At 40.3% G+C, this 16,669-nt stretch overlaps 3 protein-coding genes across 6 annotated transcripts in view; 1 reads left to right on the top strand and 2 right to left on the bottom strand.

Annotated features, from left to right (window-relative positions):
- Positions 1–5,714, bottom strand: part of azi2 (5-azacytidine induced 2) — a 12,332-nt gene extending 6,618 nt beyond the window's left edge. Inside the window, exons 1-6 of the mRNA XM_062538397.1 lie at positions 5,577–5,714; positions 4,432–4,651; positions 3,398–3,514; positions 3,060–3,159; positions 1,753–1,886; positions 822–883 (exon numbers count right to left, since the gene is read on the bottom strand). Of these exons, the coding sequence (XP_062394381.1) occupies positions 822–883; positions 1,753–1,886; positions 3,060–3,159; positions 3,398–3,514; positions 4,432–4,644 (626 nt within the window). The 5' untranslated portion in view covers positions 4,645–4,651; positions 5,577–5,714. The remainder of the gene's footprint in view (positions 1–821; positions 884–1,752; positions 1,887–3,059; positions 3,160–3,397; positions 3,515–4,431; positions 4,652–5,576) is intronic.
- A 1,427-nt stretch (positions 5,715–7,141) lies between these two features.
- Positions 7,142–11,399, top strand: LOC134082040 (zinc finger CW-type PWWP domain protein 2-like). Of its 4 annotated transcripts, none has more exons than XM_062537672.1 (6): positions 7,142–7,232; positions 7,620–7,957; positions 8,067–8,229; positions 8,327–8,447; positions 8,675–8,781; positions 11,008–11,399. In XM_062537672.1, the coding sequence occupies exons 2-6, from the start codon at positions 7,659–7,661 to the stop codon at positions 11,161–11,163; spliced, it is 846 nt and encodes a 281-aa protein (XP_062393656.1). In that variant the 5' UTR covers positions 7,142–7,232; positions 7,620–7,658; the 3' UTR covers positions 11,164–11,399. The 4 variants fall into 4 exon arrangements, with proteins under 4 accessions (XP_062393656.1, XP_062393657.1, XP_062393659.1 ...); XM_062537673.1 differs by lacking the exon at positions 11,008–11,399 and adding an exon at positions 8,961–9,032; XM_062537675.1 differs by lacking the exon at positions 8,675–8,781 and having other exon boundaries at positions 11,008–11,096.
- A 1,811-nt stretch (positions 11,400–13,210) lies between these two features.
- On the bottom strand, positions 13,211–16,593 carry LOC134082581 (nuclear receptor coactivator 7). The gene is made up of 7 exons (XM_062538396.1): positions 16,399–16,593; positions 15,911–16,061; positions 14,977–15,102; positions 14,611–14,763; positions 14,275–14,370; positions 14,077–14,150; positions 13,211–13,948 (listed from the first exon to the last, which is right to left on the bottom strand). The coding sequence occupies exons 1-7, from the start codon at positions 16,422–16,424 to the stop codon at positions 13,816–13,818; spliced, it is 759 nt and encodes a 252-aa protein (XP_062394380.1). The 5' UTR covers positions 16,425–16,593; the 3' UTR covers positions 13,211–13,815.
- Between the last annotated feature and the right edge of the window lie 76 nt (positions 16,594–16,669).

The following is a 16,669-nucleotide window of genomic DNA, read 5'->3' as shown; positions in this document are numbered from 1 at the left end:
CCCGCGGTTGCTGAGTGACATTCGAACGAGTTGACGGTCATATTCAAAATTAAGAGACAAGTGCAAATTTGAATATGACCGGCGTCAACTCATTCGAATGTCACTTGGCAACTGTAGGATCATGACATCAGAAAAATGTGCATGGTCTCTTTATTTTCCAGAGCTGTATATGAGCTGGCAAAAGAACCTTTCGGGCACATAGGCAATTTACGCAAATGTATTACTTTGTGAACGCTCTTGCTGCCCCCTACAAGATGCTGATCTGGGTGGCTGCCCATGTCGACCACATCAGAATCTGCCACTGAGGCAAAATAAATCTTATACCAATAAATCTTCTGCACTTCAAACTGCAGCTCATGATCCTAAGAGAAGAAAAGACAGCAAGCTGCTATGCTGATTAATATGATGTAATAGCTCCCTCTTATGGATCATCACCCTACCTGCATGGTAAACAAAAGTCAAACATACTGTACAGCACTACACACAGGCATAACCATCTACATGACTCCATGAACAGGTGAAGTCAAGCAAATGCCTCACCAGAGAGGGTTAAAGCGGAGCGAGAGGCGCAAACGTTCCATCATTTCCGCGTTCTGTCTTCACAAGGGGGAGGGGGGCTAAATCCCCCTTTAAGCAGACCTGCTAACATTCGAAATGCACTGCTTGTGTGGGTTGCCGAGCTGACAGAGATCGATATCCCACTATGACGTCTTTGCAACACGCCCCTTTAAGCAGACCGGAACTGTTCGAATTTTGCTTCCATAGAGATGCATTACGTTGCTCTATCTTGTCAATAATTAAGGATCTTTGGCCTCACTCACCTGTTGTTAGAGGACCCCTCTGCAGTCTGATCACAGTCACTGGTCGATTTACCAGTGCTGTTCTGTTGGCAGAGAGACAAAAACAGCAATCAAACACTGTCTACGCAATGTGTACACACTTGAAGAACACTGTACATTTTTACAGAGTAAGGCTACGTTCAGACTAGGTGTATTTATTGCAGCTACCGGTATCAGTTTCACATTCAGAAATTCTATGGAGTAAACCGTGTTTTAGAAAAAAAAAAAAAACGTCTTTTAAAACGAGATGGCAGGCATATTTTTTCCAGCTCAGAGCTGTTGAAAAATGTTCAACTACTAGCAGGAAAACGCCCTACATCACGCTGTTTTTGTCAGCTAACCAATCACAAGTGAATAACTAAACAAGACGCTCTACTGTAGTTGTTTTTTTAAACATAAGCGATGGGCAGATTGTTTAAAAACTTCTCTTGGCCGAAAAAAGAAGCCTGAACATGAGCCTGAGCCTGAAGCCAAAGTTGAAAACAGTTCAGGACATAACATGTCATTGTGTGAGAGGTTCTAACACATCAGTTTCCATTTTTATTATATGAAGCCTGACAGGTTTGCTCCACACACATGATCATTTTAGGGGAAGGGAGGGGGGTACGATTTCCTCAAAAAAAAAAAAGAAAAAAAGTTGCGCGGGCCGCAATTGGCCCGCGGGCCGCGAGTTTGAGACCCCTGCTTTAAATCCTTCTTTGCAGTTTATTTTCTTTGGGCACAGAATTACGCTTTGACCGTGTGGTCTTCTTCAGATTCTGAAGAAGACCTAGACCTGAGGAAGACCACACGGTCGAAACGTAATTCTGTGCCAAAAGAAAATAAACTGCAAAGAAGGATTTGAAGTGTATTTTATTATTTTTCTTGTATTTTATTTTGCTTTATTACCATAACCTGGGTACGATTTCCTCACCTGGGTTTTCTCCTGCAGCCGCCTGCACTCCAGCTGCGCCCTCTCGAGCTCCTCCTGGAGCGTGTGGATCCTCAGCTCACTGTTGACTTTATCCACCTCCCAGTAGTCGGGAGCATTCTTCAAGCTTATCATTACTGCAGAGGGCGTACAAGATACACAAACCACACTTGATTCATCTATACATTGCAAACACATTCGTTCTGTATTAACAAAGAAGCATTTTGTCCCAAAAAAGGGGCCTCATCCTATGATGATTTGAGTGGTTTTAGATCTAAAAGTGCGGGGGCCCCGATTTAAATGCCAAGCTACTGTAAGTATAAAGTCTAACTAAAGCTAGCTTCATTGCTAAGGTCCGGCTTCATTAAGTAAAAAATCAAAACTCATTTATTGGTTCTACTTGTGCATTTAACACAGGTGATCTCACCAATAGGCTACGTGCCCTTTTGGGCTTGTTTGTCTCCAGTAGAGCCAGGTGTGTCTGAACCTGCCGCCATTGTTAATGCAATTAGTGTCTACATGGACTCGGTTGGGTGTTGCACTAAGTGAATCAATGACAAGGAATGAGTTATGCATTTGTTAAAATTGTCATTAATGATAAAACAAGATATTCAGTGTCGGTGTGAAGAACATGCCGTTACAACACAGCTAACGCTCCCCTAGAAATAAATGAGAGACTGGAGGACCCTTTCGTGCTCGTAGCCTGTTAGCTGCTCTATCTGGCTGAAGTGTTGTGCTAATTCGAATCAGCTTGTGAATGGTTGGCACAGATATGTAGTACTTTCACTTTCTGACGCTGGACTTTTTCACCTCTGTCTATTTGCAATAGCAAGATCTCAAGCACAAGCACCGTTGGGTCAGATAAAAGCCGTCACATACCATATAACACATAGTCTGGCTATCACCATACTAAGCTCAATCTTTTGAGATTGAACATTAGTATGGGGAGGCTGCGCTTTATTTCTACTGCACAAGAGGCTTGATCAATGGGCATCATTCAAATGACTCCGTACGCTTGTATAGACCTTCAACCAATCGGACCAACGATCCGGTGCGTCTTTTGGATAAGCTAGTTTCTGATTGGAGCCAAAGGTTCTGGCAGGGAACAGAGGAGATAAATGTGCAGGTTTCCAGCCTGAGCTGCCGGGCGAAATCGAAATTTGCCGGAGGTTCAGGCAGGGTTCACCCAGCCTATATAACACATTTAGCTTATGAACTTTACTGATAGAACTTTAATGATAATCATGAACCGACTTAACACTTTGCCCAGCATTTAAATGTAGGGCCCTAGATGGGCACTGGCCACTGACCCTGGCTCGTCTCCATCTCCGACCTCAGCTGCAGCAGCTCCAGCTCTTTGGCCTGTAGCTGGTCATTCAGTTGCTTCTCGCTCTCACTCTTCTCCTTTTTCTGACCGAGGCAAACAAAGAGATAGTATGTAAGACACACACACACACACACACACACAATGTCAAAGAAATGTGGCTGTCTTAGCAGTTCCTTTGAGTTACTGAATAATATACACATTTACATGTCATGTTGTTATGAGTTGCAAAGAAAAGGGTGTAAGAAATACACACACTAATGACTATCATGTGTCTTGTGTTTATCATTTATTTAATAGGTAGAGTAAATCCAGGGTCTATACCAATTTGTTTAGCTCCATCTGCAAGTCCTCCTTCTCAATGTAAATCCCCCGGTAAGCACTGAATGCCTTGTTCACATACTGTGGTCCTTCTGTTGAGGGAGCCTCAGGCTTGAACATCTGTCAGCAGAGAAAAAGAAACGACATGAGGAAGGAAGATGAGTAGTATACTTGATGACCTATGATTCATGTTTACCAGCCACATGCCTTTGAAATGATGGAACTGTGACTCAAACCGTGATACCATTTTAAAGGTGAGAATGCCAGCTAAGGAGTAATATCTGCACTGTAAATCAACAGTGAGATCAAGACACTAGTAGCACTTCTGGGAATTAACTTGCAGCAATCTCAGCATCTGTAGGGGACGCATAGAGGGTGTGTCTATACCTTCAACTCCTTTGGAGCTTTTAAAAAAGGTTTAATGTGACCGAGCCGCTACAATAAAGGCTTTTTAACTTTTGTTACATGAGAGTGCCTTGGAGTTCCTCTGGTTTTTCCAACTGAATTTTTTTCCCTTCCAAAGAGCACCTCAAACAAACTTTTTCTGAGTCCAAGAAGCGCTCCTAGACAAACGTTTTCTGAACCTTCATACCTCTATCTGACTTCTTGTGATACATATGCCCCACGAAATTAAAAATCAACTACAGTACTTAATCAAAAACACACAGAGGAAGTAAGCAAAGCAAGAGTGTATTTATCTTATACGGCGCATTTTTCATGCAACAGAGTGCACCTCAAAACGCTCCACACACAGGGTGCCTCTCATTTGGGCTTTTATACGTCCTCCCTCGCTCCTCGGGCCTCGATCCTCACTGATCTACATAAAGAATGATGGGGCGAAAACAATGGGATAGTCTACCCAGTGTTAGTTATAGATCAGTGGGAACGCCCCTCGAGGATCGAGGAAAGATGTTGAGAGGCACCTACAGACAGCATGCCAGACGGAGCTGTGAAAGACGCCAGCGTACCCGTTACTATATAAGCAAATCAGCGTGCGTGGTAGGCCCACACTGAATGTCTCGCCACTTGGTTCTAACCTTATCCTCCAGCTGTTTGACTCTCTTGCGTAGGAGTGTGTTCTCTCGCTCCGCATCCCGCAGGCGCTTCTTGATGTCCTCGTAGGCTGTGACGAGGGCAAAGTGGGAGGCCACAGACTCGTCGCCGGCACATACCGACACAGGGCTCTCCACCGGCCCATAGGTTTCATGCTTTAGGATGCAGATGTCATCATCCACTGCAAGGGGCTCCATGCCAAAGCTGGAGGGAGTAAAACATGTCTCAGGTCATTAAAAAAACATGTTGTTTACACTGACTATTCCAAAATAACACAGTGAACTGGATCTAGACCCCAAACCATTAACTAACGTGATTCATTGTAATAAACCCTCTATGTCAGTAGTCTAGTCATTTTGTTATGTTTGTATGAATAGCCCACTGTGTTTCTACTAGTGGATGTCGCTTTAAATGCATGCAATTCCACGCAATATGAGTTACGAACCTGTAATCGCCTTCAATATTTACCACACTGTTGTTACAACCAAGACTGACAAATGGGGGAATCATCTATAGTGAACAGATGTGGTTTGAATGCGAATACATTACCCCAACATTTAAATCAATGTAACGATCTCAGTTAGTGGCTTGTCCTTCCAAAAAGCGAAAGAGAAAGTAACTTTGCATGTAACTTTGCATCACGCTAACAAATAAGCCCTGAGGTTAACCTTACCAACACAGAAGCAAAGCAGATGTGATGCTAACAAAATGACCAATGTCATTCCGCGCTTCAGATTGGTGTGGACAGAATTCTCCACTCTACCAAAGACTGTTGTGCTAGCTGCGACATCTTTTACTATCTATGCATCTGACTGATATTAGCTTGCTACACACCTGTGAATGATGACAATGCTAGCTAGCCCTGGACAAAGAGATCCATGTTGTTAGCCTGACAAATATGAGGTTCAGCTATTATTAACCACCCACGCTCTTCTATTGTTATTAAAAGCTAGTGACACTCGGTCACACGGGAGATGTGCAACTGCCTCTTGATAACACAAAGAAATGTGGACAGGAATGTGTACGTAAAACACTGAGTCAAGTCAGCGGTAACTATCGCATGGAATCTGGTTAGCATAACATACTAGCTTGTTACTACCATGTTGTAAAAAGGCACAGTGGTACATACCGTATGGAAGTTACTTGCACGGGTAAAACGAATGATAACCGTCAAACATCCTTTGATGAACCTGTCACAAAATGAATTTTCAGTAAAGCGAAAGTGATTAACGTTATTGGTTGCCAATTCCAAACACATCCACAGCTGTCATTTGACAAAACACAAACCAGGAAGTACATTACCTCTTCGCTATTTCCGGCGGAAAGAGCTCATGATCTCATTTATCTGTCTTGGCCCAGACTGAAGTCCTTAGAGTCCTATCTTTTCTGGGAGGCTTAATTTTCTTCTTCATTATAATGAAAATAAATGCAAGCTTACTTAAGTTTGTCTACAGTAGGCCTAACACGTTTTCTCCATACATATTTCATTCAAGGAAAACTTTACTCTATGGTTTAAAAAATATCCTTGGTAGAACTTTTTAATGAAAAATAATAAGGTCACATAATCTGTGTCATTTGACTGAGGGGCTCATTCAGATATCAGGAGTGGAGAACATAGTAGCGACTTCACACAGATGGGCTCCTGGGTCTGGGCCAGTTCAGTAATCCATCCTTGCCTAGACAGTCTGCTGTCTTTTGGAGGTTTTTCTAGGGGATGGCAAATCTCCTGGTGTACAGGTATGAAGTTAGGCGCAATCAGCCGTTGTTGATTCCGAACAGGCTTCATGAAAGTTGTATTCTTGTGAACGCAAACTTGTTATATGTTTTCTGTCTTATAATAAAAAGGAGAATCAATTAAACAAATGACAAGCCAGCTGCAACCTGCTGTTCTCTCCCTCTCTCTCTCTCTCTCTCTCGTGCACGCTCAGACGCGTTCAGGGCATTATTAGTGTGGTAATTTACAATATACATCAGGTGTTTGGCTCGAGGTCAGGGTGAAACTACGCCAAACCATCCCTTTAACCTTCTGCATAATCATAATATTAGATAAAAATGGATTTGAGAAAACCTTGTCTGTTGATAGAACTTTAGACAGGGCAAAAATAAACCGATATGCAGAAAGGCCTACAATGTAGGCCTAGCCTATTTGGTGCATTATTTTGTGAAAGTTCAAACTAATCAGGCTTCCTCTGTAAATGTCACCATATAGCAATCTATACATTTTTCGTCACATAACTTGTTTTGTCTGTAAATAGCATAATGTTATTTGAAATGAAATCGCTAACACATTTTTTTTTTTTTTTTAAATGTCTGCCTGTAGTGAGCACCCAATCAACTAAGCAGAATAATTATCATTATATTATTTTACTTTTTTTAGCCTATTTGTTGTTTTTCATAAGGGGTCCATCAAGATGAATCTTACCACCTTGTCACACAAATTAGACAGGAATAATTGCTTTTCATTACAGTTAACACTATACTTGCTAAGCCAATTACAATTCTAATTGCATGTAGGCCTATGTCATGTCACTTATCATGCATACCACCCCGTCATATTTGTTATATTTCTACAAATTAAAATGCTATAAACTGAAAATACTTTGGATGAAAATGTTGACAAGAGCAAGGCACGCCTTTCATAGAATATCACGGGTGTAGCTCCGCCCCTCTGTTCGTTACGTCTATGTTAGTAATCAAAGAAAGCTGGCAACCTCTTGTGCTGGCAGGGAACAGTAGTTGGTATCTCCACCTCAGTCCACATTTTCCTGACTGCAGTAACTTATTGGTAACTTTAACATTTTATGACCAGCGGAAAACATTGAGCTGCTGTTGACAGCTCTGTCTAGCTATAATATTTAATTAAATGATCATTTAGCTGGTGTTGCTAGGTGGCTAGGCTAGGGTAATGTAACAAACGCTAACATTATGCTAACAGTGATGAGTGTGCTAACTGATTGTAGTGATGTTCTCGCAAAGGTAGCTAGTTTAACTTACCTGGCATTTGTAGTTAGTGTTAATGCAATTATAAGTATTTTAAAGGTTTATGAAAGAGTCTGTATGGTTGCATTGGCGTGTGCTTGCGGTTACTAATGTAGCTAGCAGCTAGATCACCTTGAATGAAATTGCAAGGACTTGAGAAAACGTGAATGACTTATTCAGTGTTTACTCATAGGGTTGATCGAATAATCCTGGTCTGCAAAATAAGGACTGAATGGATTATCCTGACGAGACTGTTAATGAAGCTGAAGCAACGTTCCTCTCAAACTGGATTTGGGTTCAGTGTGAGTCACCAAGTTGTCTGAAATGGAGGCACATTTCAAAACATCATACATTGGACCTGGATGAGCCATGGTTCTGCCACATGAACCCTGACCCGTGTTTCAGCCAATGTATCGTACCTCAGGCTACAAACTACAAGGACTCCATCCTCAGACAAAAGGGCCTCAAGGTCATCTACTCCAAAATACCTGTTGGAAGCTTGGTTCTGGTAAAAGCCAGTAAGTGGCCATTGTAAGTAACCTAAAACAAAACCGAAAAAACTGTTTCCTCTGTGTGACTTTGTAAATTGTATTAGTATTATTTTATATAGTGTTATGTGTTGTGATTTATTTTTGTGCAGGTGGCCAGCAATACTGAGCGCTGACCCTTCCTGTGAGCAGTATGCGACGTACGATGAAGATGGGGATGTGGTGCAGTACCATGTGGAATTCCTCGGAACTCCACACTCCAGATTTTGGGCGCTAGCACCCAAAGTAGAGCCCTTCCGTCCACTACCAGCTAACGTGAGTCATCTAAGTGAAAAACTGCATGTACTGTATGTAATTTGCCTCATCGAAGAAGGAGACACATGCTCAGTTTATTTGTTTTTTTTCTCCTAAGGCCAAATGTTTGAAGGGTACCTTAAAGGTATCCTATAAAATTGCTATGGAGGAAGCAATGGACATTCAACACATGACTTGTGAAGAGAGGCTCCAGTTGTGCCACTTTAAGCCAGAAGAGTGTAAGTTTGTTCAAATCTCATTATATTTCATGTAATTGCCATATATTTAGGACAGTCATAGGCCAACATGTTCGCTGTATACCATTTCATCGCCATCATGAAGTAATGTTTTATGTGTTCAAAATGATCAAAATATCAGGCGTTTTGTATCAGTTTATTAGTTACAAGTCAAACCTGGCACATCATATCATGTGGGATCCAGTTAATGAAAACCTGTGTTAGTGCAGTACTTTTCCAGGCCAAAGGATTAATGCAGTCAATAGAGAAGATGATAACAGAATGCACTGTGGAGACCAAATCAAAGCACAATAACACCACCAAGAGGCATGGCAAGGTACAGTCCTCAAACCTTAGTGTCTACTATTTAGTGCAGTGGTGGACCAAAGTCCACATGTCAACAAAAATATTTAAAATTTGACATGTCTACGTTAAACTGGAAATTTCGAGAATTAAGTTAACATATCATATTGACTTTAATCTCAACATTTCATCTTGACATGTCCATTAAACTAGTTTGGAGAGTGAGCGACTGCTCCGAAGTGGTTGCCACTGAATTTGGACAGTCAGTCTCAGACTCAATCAGTTGGCCGACGACTCAACAAAATTCCTTGTGTAGCCTAGATGATTTGGTAGGATTCAAACCTGAAACGTCTGCTCAGTAAAATCTTTTTCAGCAAAGACTTTTGTCTATTTTTCCAGAGTGCGAACCTTTTCTGCCCTTTTCTGATATATTTTGGTTTGACGCACCTGTTTAAAAAAGACTTTCATCTAGAGCGCAACAGTACTCCACCTTTTGAGGATTCAAACCAGGACAGAGCAGAGCTGGAGATTCCCACGCTTTCCACTAATAATTTAATCAGTAATATTGTTCAAAACAGCACCAAACCTAGTCAGTAGCTTGCTCAGGTTCTCTAAACATAAAACGAAGCACCAACAACGTAGTTAGCAAACCTGAAGTTTATTGCAGAAGACTGTTAAGAACACGTACCAACTCTCCCCCCACCAGTTCCTCTCGAAGGAAAGTCCATAGGCGATTATCTGACATAATTATAAGCCAATTATGTGACGCAAATATCGAAATCGGTATTTCGGTATTCAAAACCCCATATCGGTCAGGGTCTATTCGGTATACTGTAAGTCATGGTTCAGTTCAGTTTTGGTACAGCCTGTAGGTACTGCTAAACTAAAATTCACTGACAGTACTTTTCATGCACAATGAGAATAATAATTTTTAGGGCTGGGACTCGATTAAAAAAATTAATCTAATTAATTAGAGGCTTTGTAATTAATTAATCGAAATTAATCGCATTTTAATTGTATATAAATATATGACCTGAGAACAGTGAGAAGTATTTTTTTTTTCACATGGATTTTTAGTATAGCCTACTATTGGATAATGACTGAATACATAGGCCTAAACTTAAGCAACAAAAATATTGTTTATTAATAAGTCCAACAGACCAGTGCAATTTTTGCCATAAAGTGTAGCAATACCATATTTAGAAATAGTACATTTTCAGAAATTCATGTAGCCTATAGATAGGTAGACCTTCTGTAAACTATAATAGGCCTACTGTGATATCCTGTTAATTGTGTCACCTGTTACCTTGAGTTGAGTTCATGAAATTGTTGTGTCCCTTTAAGGGGAACTAGGGGGCGGAGTTTACGTGTGCGTGTGTGCTTGTATGCGGTTCTGAGTGTGAAGTTTCTTTTAGGTCTATGAAAGTTGGACATGGAATTAGGTGCGGTGGATTACTGTTATAAGCGTGAGTTGTGGCTGTAACAGCAACTCGGTTGCTATTTGTTTAATAAATAAAGCTCAGAGGTTTCCCTCAAGTGTCTGGAGTATCACAATACTTTGTCCACGCTAGCAGCTAGCTGCTTTATGTTTTGCACTGAGGTGATACTGCGGTGAAACGTCCTTGTTGCATAGGTTGCACACAACCATGCTCTTATCTACGCTTCCATCCGCTCGTTTTTTGTAACAACATTTCCCATCCACGGGGCCAACCAGCGGTCACATCAGCTTCTTTGTTCATGTTCACTGTGCCACTGTGGTTTGTTTTGTCTGAACCGAACTGATGCGCGTTACTTGGTGCTCCAGTATAATCGGTCCGTCTGAAACTCATCCAGTGAGAAACGTTCCGCGGTGCAAAAATAAATAGGCATACGATTAAAATGCGTCAATTTTTTTAATGCATTAATGTTTGTGTAATTAATTAATCGAAATTAACGCGCTAAAGTCCCGGCCCTAATAATTTTAGAATGTGTCAAATATTTTTTTTTTTTTACGTTAATTGGCCAAACTTATGGTACACTACTTAACATGTTTGTGTTGGAACTCAAATTTGAAACATGCTCCGAGAGCAAAAGGCTGCATTTGGTACATTTGGTACGTATCTGTATTGAACCTAACATCCTGTATCTAAACGGTTCGGTAAGAATACGCATACCTTTACACCCCTAGATGATAATCATAAATATCACACTATGTACAGTATATATATATTATATATTTTTTATATATATATATATATTTTTATTTATTTTTTTTTTCAAGATGAAAGTTAATCGGGAAACAAGTGGCAAGAGCATTGCGGAGTTTGGTGACACTTCATTCATTGAGGGATTCAGATTTGAGAGTGCAGCTTCTGTGGAGGAATTAAGACAGCTGAATGAAAGAGATCTGAGTAAAGAGCTATTTGCCCGTTATTGAAAACCAGTCTTGATTTAAATGTAATTTAATCTTAATGTCAGTCTTGTTTGAAATGTTTTAATACTCATGTTAAAGTATCTGAGTTGACTGCATTTCTGTGATGCTCAATATTTAAATCCAAGTCAAACAGTTTCAATCTAAATTAAATGTAGTTGTTTTATATGTTTTACAGCAGTGTCTTCTTTCAAAGTCTAACTTACTGTATTTGTCATTAAATGGCACATTGTTATACTTTATTCATAGTCATTATTCCACAGGAAAAGTGAATCTTAAAGTTTTTTTCATATAGAAAGCACACATCATATTTTTTACTTTTTTCCTTTCCTTTCTTTCATGATGACAGAGCAGTGGCACTCAGATGTGTGCAGCTCTAGCAATCCCTAGTGGTGAAAGAGATAACTTGTGACAGACTACAAACTTCTGCAGTAATGATAGGCCTATGGTATCAGACTGATAACATTTTTATCTTTTATCTTTATCTTGCTCCAAAAGACCTTTGTAATGCACTGTACAGTAGTGTTGTGTGGGTAACGGTTTTTTATGACCCGAACCCAATGATTGCCATAGAATTTAGGACAGTCATAGGCCAAAACACTCAAAATGTTCACTGTAATACACGTCATCGCCATCATGAGATAATGTCTCAGTTTGATGTGATCAAAATTATAAAAACATCTGGCGCTCTGGGATTGTATCAGTTTATTAGTGATAAGTCAAACCTGTCACTTTGTGTCATGAGGGTGGGATCCAGTTAATGAAAACCTATGTTTGTGCAGTCAATAGAGAAGATTATAGCAAAATGCACTGTAGATACCAAATCAAAGCACAATAGCATCACCAAGAGGCATGGCAAGGTGTTCCCCCCAAATTTGGCCAAATCTACGACAGAGTATTATGAGGGCCACACATGACGGAAAAAAATATATATTTTTGCCGAGATTAAGTATAGACATGTCGACAGACACATATTTTCATGTCAAATTTAAAGGTCTCCTATTATACTTCTTCAAAACTTCTCCCGGAAGCTAATTAAAGTAGGGCATTCCACACATCATGCTCACAAGGGTGTGGACTCAGTAGGACAAGAGACTTTAAGATGAAGAGAGGGAGCTGCCGTTCCCTGTGCTGAGCCTCCTCTCTTCGTCTTACTGTCCCTGTTTACAAATTCCTAGATTACACGCGATCCCACAACATTCCTCTCAGATTACACAGCTCCATTCTCGGCAGTTCCAGCCCCCAATTCATTCCCTTTCTGTTCCCTTTCCCATATTTCTTCTTCCACAGTCACTTAAAAAAAAAACAAAATAAGGTTACGGTTTCCAACACAACATGATGCACTGCTTTATTTGCATAAACAGGGAGATAAATAAGCCACAGCGTATAGTGAATATTGCTAGACTATTATATTGTAAGTTGACCTCTGGTGCTGTACTGTACAGTAACTGTAAATGGTTAAGATCTAGAACTCATTCAGTATTAGGATAGTTCTCATTAATAATGATTTTAACCAGTGGAACATGGTAAAATGTACTACCCCTTGTTAAAAGACTGTGTCAATGCGACTCAAACCTATAGCTTTTATGGGATTTTTGTTGCTTATCGAGCCCTGGTGTCAGTCACTTAATGAGTCATTTGAAGTCACCTCTTACAGCCAGCGTCACCTCTCAAGTGAACCCAGAGGCCAACTGTTGAATTTGGACCTGTCATTAGTTTTGCCTTTAGACAATGTTACTATGCCAATTACAAGGTCAATGAATATTTAGTATTCAATAATTTGTTTTGTTTTGTTTATGTGTTTTTTTTTGTTTGAAATGTTTAAAATGTTTTTTTTTTGTATTTTGGTTAATTTTTTTTAATGTTATGCTGAACTTAATTAGACGGTCAAATTGATGAGAAATAGGCAAATATCTCATATTGATGTTACATAGAGCACAGTTATGTCAAGGAGAAATACACAAAGCTGATATCTCAGTTTGAATTTCACTTTCCTATGAGTACCTTTTATGCACAGTAGATGTTCGATAAGAGGAAAGGAGACATACATTCATTGTTATCAGAATCTCCTTTTATTTGGCTCAATAGTGCTAACACTGTAAGACATTATACAGGTAGGCAATGATCATTAAAAGGAGGATACGGTATAAAAATAGAATTCCTGGACTCATGAAACCTTATCCAAGGAATGCTTTTAAATAATCCATAGAAAATGACACAAAGGAAATGCACAAGACACATCTACCAACAACCTCAGTGTTAAGTAGGGGAATGTAAAAAAAAAAAAACAGAAGATCTGAAGTCATCAGATGCTTTATCCTCAGCTAAGGCACCGCCAGTGGACACAGTTGTAGTGTGCGGTGGTTCCATAAGCGAGCATTAAACCACTTCGGCCTCACAGTTTACCAGGCACAATTGCGCCTGAACATCTGGATAAATCTGGAGTATAAAAGGATCTGATGTGAGTGTGACGATACCCTGTCAGCTCTCTTCTGTGCTCAGCTGATGCAATTGTCATGTCCAACCAGTGGATGCAGACAACTTAAAAACACGTCTGAAAACGCCCTCTTAGTGTTCCTAGTTAGTTTTGACAACCCTCATCTCAGTCTTTTAGTGCTATTTGCAGACAGGCAACGTTGATAGTGATCTTTGTTCTCACTAGAACGTCCACACCTCCAGTTCCCGCACAGCAAAGTCTTGGTGGGTGGAGAGAGGTTGGTTGTGAAATGTTTGGCATGTATAGCTGGAACCACGGCACAGATCAGCATCCAGCCAGAGTCCAAAACGCCCCCTAGAGGAGATTAGGAGAAATGCAAGAGTGAAATATGATCCAGAAAGCCGTTGACAGGAAGTTCCCATTGCCACAAAATCCGAAGAGATGAATCAATGACTGTGTGGTATGTTTGTACTGTTACTTACCCGCCTCCGCCTAACTGGAGAGAGTCCATGAATCCTTTCACAAAGTAGGAGTTCTTGCCTGTCCAGCTGAACATCTTTATGAAAACGAAAGTCATGTTAATGTCCACTTTGTGCAAAAACATCTTCAAATATTATAATAAACATGAAGCAGTCAGTGTGTAAAAAATAAAGCCATTAACATTAACATTTATGCTATACCTTAAACTCTGGACTGAAGGTGTAGAGGAAGGTCTCTCCTGTTCCATAGCAGCTGTTGCTAACTCGGAATGGATGGGAGGAGAACGCACCAAACACCTGCACAAAAAGGATGCACACAGTCTTTACTCAACAATTGATACTTGATAGAACACTACGATTTGGATAGTTTTTGGTGTTGTGTGCTAAGATTAAGATAATTATTCATTATGAGGGTGCATGTGGATGAGTAAAACAAAGAGTATTATTCTGTCATAAGAGCAGTATACAGCACTGATTTGTGACATGAATTCAGTTGGAAGGGAAAAGACGAAGTTGGTAAAATATGGAGATTTTTACCTGGTTTTCCGTGTCCTTGATGACTAGGAGCACAGGCCTGTCTACATTTGCCATATTCCTGTAGAGAGTTCTGAGGCTGGTACCATGCACAGCTGTACTGTACACCAGTTGCCATTGATAGCCTTGAGTTCGAGCAGGTAGGTGGGTGACCAGCTATATAAAAAAAAATACAGTCGATTAATTTTCCATAGATATGTGAGATTTTTAAATACATCAATAGCTGTCCATTGATATACTGTATGCCAACACATCCGAAAATAAATCTAATAATAACTGACTTAATTCATAACCTCTCAACTCCTCAGAGTGTAAAAGTAACATTTTGCATTTCAGACGACCAAAACCGGAGAGGGAGGAATAACTTACTCTCTCCAGGTGTTGATCCTGCAGTATTTGGCTGGGCTCTCTGAGCTGGGGCAGTGGCTCTTCAGGCTGGTCGTCCTCTGAGCTACATAAGCTTTGTCTGCGCGTCTGGTCTTTAGCAGTGATGATCTGGAGAAAGCAGATAAAAGCCTCTTGGTTACAAATGTTTGCTTTTGCAACAATCTATATGATAGAATACACCAAATCAAAGAAAAACTATATATTTTTGGTTGTCTGTCATGTCATCTGTCTGTATGCAATTTATGCAAATACCTAAGGAGATGCAATTTCAGAATCAGCACTATACTTTGTATTTGGCTGATATGACAGAGAGCACTTGAAACAGCATAAGCATACTAGTTAAATGTTTATATAATGTTAGACTAAAATGTAGAAGTTGAAGATAAAATTCAGTAAAATTGTAAATGTTTGGAAATATAAACAATTGTCCCGGATACTTATAAGTCTAAAGCAGTCAGCACTCTTAAAATGTTAAAAAATCAATGCATGCTTATCTCAAAGGAAGGATTATTTTGTCAACACTCACCTGCACAAATGGCTCTTCGCCATTTTTTGCAAAGTAAATTATCCTAACATTTTCCACTTTTGGTGCCATGGTAACTGATGCCTCGGTATAATACTAATAAACCTGAAACCTTTTGTTGATAGGCAGCATGCGTGAGGGCCTCTCTGAAGCTGCTTTTAAATATGCCACCGGATACCTCTCTACTTGTTTCCAGTCAGAGAATCTTATGTGGTTTACTTTCATTTCTCATGAAAAAAAAAACAGGTTGGTGTAGACCCAAAAGGAAGTACCATGTATGGACTTCCCTGAAAGTTGTGCTGTCCCTCATTAAACCTCTCAGAGTTTGTAGAGAGTGAATCAAAACTAGTCGGAGCAAGTTGTAACAAGACAACCACAATCAATCCAACCTACCTCCCAGGTTTTGTGGATAGATTTCTTGTGTAGCAGACTATCAATCACTGCAAGATGGTCATCCTCCACCACAATGAAACCCTGGTTTTTGGAGCCCTTGGTGTAGATATCTGGTGACCACTGCACAAAAAATGTGTAAAGATGGTCCACCCTGTGACAAAAGACACATAGACTGTTTAAATCCATACCTGATAAAACATATGAGTGTAAGTACAAGGCTACAGTTTCAGTTTCAGATCTTTGTTCAGTTCACAATAGACACAGTATTTGGAGGGAACTAGTTTCCAGTAAATTGCGTCATGCTAAAATCCACTTAATCCTCCTTCCCAAAAAGGTCAACGACTTTTGGGATGGTTAAATTATGCTTTCGGTTTTAATACAAACAAGGTCTCCTACAACTCTTCAGAACCACTATGCTTTTCTCTACTTTATATAGTCCAGCTCACAGGCATCTCACCAGTCCCAGCTATATTTGATGCACAACTTACTCTCCAACGCTGTATGCGACACCCATGTTGAGTAGCTTTAAGGGTAATCCAAAGGGAGTTGCAGTCGGGGAAAAAAGAAAAGGGAGCAGGAAGAGAAGGAGGAAGAGGAGGAGGAGGAGGAGAAGGAAGAAGAGGAGGAGGTTTTGAGCAGGTCCGGAGGATCAGTGCTGCAGCAGCATGTCCACTCCGACTCCATGGCTGGCCCTGCCGTTTTATACCAGCCCGTTAGCTGAGATAAGCCAAAGCCGGGCCAAAGCCCTCCCTTCGAGGT

Source organism: Sardina pilchardus, chromosome 6 (assembly GCF_963854185.1).
Source record: "Sardina pilchardus chromosome 6, fSarPil1.1, whole genome shotgun sequence".
In the NCBI taxonomy this organism is placed as follows: Eukaryota; Metazoa; Chordata; class Actinopteri; order Clupeiformes; family Clupeidae; genus Sardina; species Sardina pilchardus.
This window is presented reverse-complemented; position numbering and strand designations above follow the sequence as displayed.

Coding starts and splice junctions, on each gene's coding strand:
- LOC134082040 (XM_062537672.1), top strand. CDS start 7,659: ATGGATTATCCTGACGAGACTGTTAATGAAGCTGAAGCAACGTTCCTC. Junction 8,230..8,326: donor TCCGTCCACTACCAGCTAAC/GTGAGTCATCTA, acceptor TTTTCTCCTAAG/GCCAAATGTTTGAAGGGTAC. Junction 8,782..11,007: donor CCACCAAGAGGCATGGCAAG/GTACAGTCCTCA, acceptor TTTTTTTTCAAG/ATGAAAGTTAATCGGGAAAC.
- LOC134082581 (XM_062538396.1), bottom strand. CDS start 16,424: ATGGGTGTCGCATACAGCGTTGGAGA. Junction 16,062..16,398: donor GTCGCATACAGCGTTGGAGA/GTAAGTTGTGCA, acceptor CTTTTGTCACAG/GGTGGACCATCTTTACACAT. Junction 14,371..14,610: donor TCAAGGACACGGAAAACCAG/GTAAAAATCTCC, acceptor CTTTTTGTGCAG/GTGTTTGGTGCGTTCTCCTC.